General features: G+C 44.2%; 1 protein-coding gene across 1 annotated transcript; it reads left to right on the top strand.

Annotated features, from left to right (window-relative positions):
* Positions 1-770: 770 nt before the first annotated feature.
* On the top strand, positions 771-1,136 carry LOC145395258 (B box-binding protein-like). The gene has a single exon (XM_080268944.1). The coding sequence runs from the start codon at positions 771-773 to the stop codon at positions 1,134-1,136; it is 366 nt and encodes a 121-aa protein (XP_080125070.1).
* Positions 1,137-4,611: the final 3,475 nt, after the last annotated feature.

Below are 4,611 nucleotides of genomic sequence, written 5' to 3'. Positions count from 1 at the left end.
CCACCAGGAGCAAGAACGTGTGACTCAAGTCTTTGCTAAAAACGGCTACACTTACTGTATACGAAGTATCTGACATAATCACGAGACACATGGACAAATAATATACTCTCCAAGACACCACTACACCCTCAATTGGTGAACATATCAAAATATACAACAGAAATCACATGCCTACAAACTAGAAGATGGATGAGATTATCAAGGACATTGTATGCCAAAATGGTCCTACAGACACTACTACATCAACTACTACAAAACAAAGAAAACAGACCACCGTCTGTTTCGTAACCGACTCGCCGTGACCAAGACGCCCCTTCAGGAACACAATGTCATTTACCACCATAACTGCAACATTGAGGAGTGAGGACCTCATTCATATGCTGGAATGACACAGACCAGGCTATTGAGGCACCTCTCATGTCACATACAGAATGAAGCCATCAAGAACCACTACCCGACCCAACACAACTCTCACCTGACAAGACAAGACCTGGATGAGAACACCAAAATAATCGACAGAGGAAAAGAGACACACTGTCTCCATTATCAAAAAACAATCAACATTACACACACAATTTGATAATTTCCAAATCTTACAGCCATCAAAATGCCACATAGATTTCGCCAATGAAGCAGCCAATGAGCGATCAGTTTAGCCACCTGTTTCCACCTCATTCACCTGAATTATATATAAGTAACCGCCCATGACAGAACCATCGGACTGAGGAGGAGAGAGAGAGTGCCGAGAGAGGAGAGCAGATAGTGCTATGATGGATGATGCATCTCATGCTACTGCCTGCTACCCATTGAGAAGGGCAAATAGCAGACCTCAAACTCCAGTGGCCCAGAAGATCAGAGGAACCATGATTTGGTTCAACATCAGGGCGAGGTACAGTTTCATCAAGCGCCAGGATACCGGCACTGATGTTTTTGTGCACTGCCAGACTGTCATTGCACTAAACCCTCGGCATTTCCAGCTCTCCATCATGGACGGTGAGCTGGTAGACATTTGTCTCTTTGGGACTCCCAAGGATCGTGAGGGTCAGGATGTTACTGGACTGGGAGACGTGGCCATGCAGGGTTCTACCTATGCACGTGTCGCACGTCCCGGGGATGCTATTCCAAGGATCCTATGAATCCTGGGAAGACAAGAACCATCGTGGAAATGTGCATCGTGACGGTGAATGCTTTTTGTGGCAGTAACAAAGAGGCTTTTCGCGTTCTTCTCCCCTAGATCTTTGAGGAGAATGGGCTGCCTCGCCTTGTCACCCCCGAGTGCTTTGCCCATGATGTTCACTTAGTTCCTCTCTGTCAGGAGCGTCGGGCCTGACAGCCGCGACCTGCTGCCCCTCACACAACACCGTGGAAAAGGCTGAGGCTGGATGCTCTCTTGATCCGAATGACTGTCACAGCGATCACCGACCCGTAACCGGACCTGGCCAAGGTACAGGCTGCTGCTGATGTCCACCAACCACCGTCAGTGACTGAAGAGGGGCCGGACTCTTCTTACTCGGTCTGCATGGACGAGGATACATCGACATGTTCCTCGGCTGAGGAGGAGGTCAATGAGTGTTCCCCTCCTCCGGCAGTGGAAGGCAACCCATCTCGCCCTCCTATCATGGACCACAGGGATTGGCTAGACGAATCCTCATACTGACACTTCCTAGACTTTGACACCCACACCCAGTTGTATCAGCTCGAAGCCACTGTGTACTCCAATCCCTACGATCAGCTCCAGGCTGCCGACCTGGGTGAGCAGATTCGACCCGTTTTCTTTGACAGGGGGGAGGAGGTGCCTCTGGCCGATCTAAGATCTTTTTACCACATGTTGCCTCCATGCTCGGCCCTTTAAAATGGCCGTCTTGTGCAGTGCTGTTGCTTAGCTGACATGTTGTTGCCCTCCAATATATCCTTTGATCTAATGCCCTTCACAGTGGGTGATGGCCATAAAGCAGAAAAATTAAACAGAACCATCAGATCCAGCCTGAAAATGGGCAAAGACAATTTGGAAACAAAAAACTTAATGACAAATGGAATCCATTCATTACAAAATCAGTGAAGGAGAATATGCCACAGCTTTCAACCCCGTATGCCTCCAACAAATGTCCTGCCTGGCTACACCTATCTATCTATCGATCGATCGATCGATAGATCGATAGACACATATAGATAGGTAGATAGATAGGTAGACAGACAGATAGATGGATAGATAGATAGTAGAGAGTGTGTAAGATAGATACATAGATAGCTAGATAGATATAGACAGACAGATAGATAGACAGATAGTAGAGCGTGTGTAAGAGTGGGAAATTCTGTGAGTGATTGGATTTTCGTGAGAGTGTGGCTGCGGCTGAGATGTGTGATGTTACCTTGATTGCTAAGTATTATGTGGATGGTGTTATAAGGGAGGTGAATGTGAGTGTGTTAGGTAAAGGTTTGAGTCTGATGAATGCTGATGGCAGAGAGTGGAATCTGAATCAGGTGCTGTTTGCGGATGATACTGCACTGGTGGCTGATTTGGAGGAGAAATTGCGACAGTTGGCAGAAAAGTTTGGGAAGGTGTATGAAAGGTGGAAATTGAGAATAAATGCTAATAAGAGTAAAGTGATGATGTGTACGAGGTTGGGTGATGATAGGAAGGTGAATGTAGTGTTGAATGGTGAAATACTTAAAGAGGAAGAGTGTTTTAAGTATTTAGTGTTACATATTGTTGTGGATGGAAGAACAGATGTAGAGCTGAAGTCTAAAATGAATGAAGTAGCAATGGTTCTGGTAGGAATGAAAAAAGTGTTTATATATTGTTCGCATAAAAAGGATGTAATGCGAAGGCTTTATGAGGGTGTGGTGGTACCGCATGCATTATATGGGGCGGAAACATAGAATATGGGTATAGCAGAGAGGAAAATTTAAATATAATGGAGATGAAATGTCTGATGAGTATGTGTGGAGTGACGTGTATGGACTGAGTGAGAAATGAAGAAGTGTGAAGGACAAGTGGAGTTATGCGGGAGATGGGTGAACGAGTTGAACAGAGTGTTGCGATGGTTTGGGCATAAGGAGAGAATGGATGAAGAATGATTGATGAAAATGATAAATGGATCAGATGTGAGAGGTGTTAGGCTGAGAGGAAGATCACGAAAAGTATGGATGGACAGTGTTCAGAAAGCGTTAGATGCAAGAGGGATGTCTGTATAGCAAGGAAGAATGGCTGTGCATGATAGCGATGACTGAAGAGAAACTGTGAATGAATCAACAGTGACGCTTCCTGAGGGGACATTCTCCAATATTTGGTCTAATAAGCTGATCAGGTCAGGTGCAGCTAGGGGGATGGGTCCATTACAATGTGGCAGGGGTAAACCAGCTCTGCTGCTGTCAGGCCCTTCTGCTGATGTTGCTGAGTGCACTGTGCGGTGTTGTGCAGTGAGGATTTGTCTGTTCTCCCCTTGGAGCAAAGATACGAGTAAGTTTTGTGTGTGTGTGTGTGTGTGTGTGTGTGTGTGTGTGTGTGTGTGTGTGTGTGTGTGTGTGTGTGTGTGGTGCAGTGAGGATTTGTCTGTTCTCCCCTTGGAGCAAAGATACGAGTAAATTGTGTGTGTGTGTGTGTGTGTGTGTGTGTGTGTGTGTGTGTGTGTGTGTGTGTGTTGCAGTGAGGATCTGTCTGTTCTCCCCTTGGAGCAAAGATACGAGTAAATTGTGTGTGTGTGTGTGTGTGTGTGTGTGTGTGTGTGTGTGTGTGTGTGTGTGTGTGTGTGAGTAAATTGGAAGTGTGTTGTCCTGTGTTGGCTACCTCCCATTCTTTGAGGAAAGAAGCTTAGGTGTGTGTGTATATATATATATATATATATATATATATATATATATATATATATATTTATATTTATATATATATATATATATTGCCAGACGCCATAATCCAGTGGCGTTAGGGGTGGCCATTTGACTCTGAGTTATTTGTTTTAGTTGGAGTGGCGCTAACCCTCCACCCACCCACTTGTTGACACGAAGGGAGCACGTATGGTTTGGTTATATGGTTACCACCCAGCGCTGTAAATGGTTTCTTGGCCTATATATATATATATATATATATATATATATATATATATATATATATATATATATATATATATATATATATATATATATATATATATCCTGGGTGATGTATGTGTGACCATGCTGAAGTACGTGGACCCCCTGTAGATATATAGGGCTCCACCGAATATACTGAATAAGGTGGCACATAAATTACATCTCACCAGAAACGATGTGGTGGGGAGGTTTGATTATTGGCCACAATCCCCTCCCCCCCCCAACAAAAATGAAATTTGCTGTTAATGACTTTTCGGGCATTCGTGTTGGATCATTGTCTATTAAAGGTCCAACCTCACTGCCTCCTGAGCTTAAAGTCTGTGTGCCACCAAAAGTGTGTCGGCACTGTCTTATGAAATAAGACCTGGACATTAAAGAAACTGACATTCATGAAAATTTACACTTACAGTGTAAGACACCTGGAAGGTGATTACAAACTTGATACCATAATGACCGATTTTGAAAATATTATTCAGGATACTTAAGATCTGAGCGAGATCCACAGAAAAGAAAAGTGAATTT

The sequence above is a fragment of the Coenobita brevimanus genome, chromosome 30 (genome assembly GCF_032717465.1).
Source record: "Coenobita brevimanus isolate Jiangsu-jjx chromosome 30, ASM3271746v2, whole genome shotgun sequence".
Lineage (NCBI taxonomy): Eukaryota > Metazoa > Arthropoda > Malacostraca > Decapoda > Coenobitidae > Coenobita > Coenobita brevimanus.
Note: the sequence above shows the minus strand (reverse complement) of the source record. Positions and strands in the feature narration are given on the sequence as shown.

Excerpts from the sequence above, each read along its gene's own strand:
- LOC145395258 (XM_080268944.1), top strand. The coding sequence starts at position 771 with ATGGATGATGCATCTCATGCTACTGCCTGCTACCCATTGAGAAGGGCA.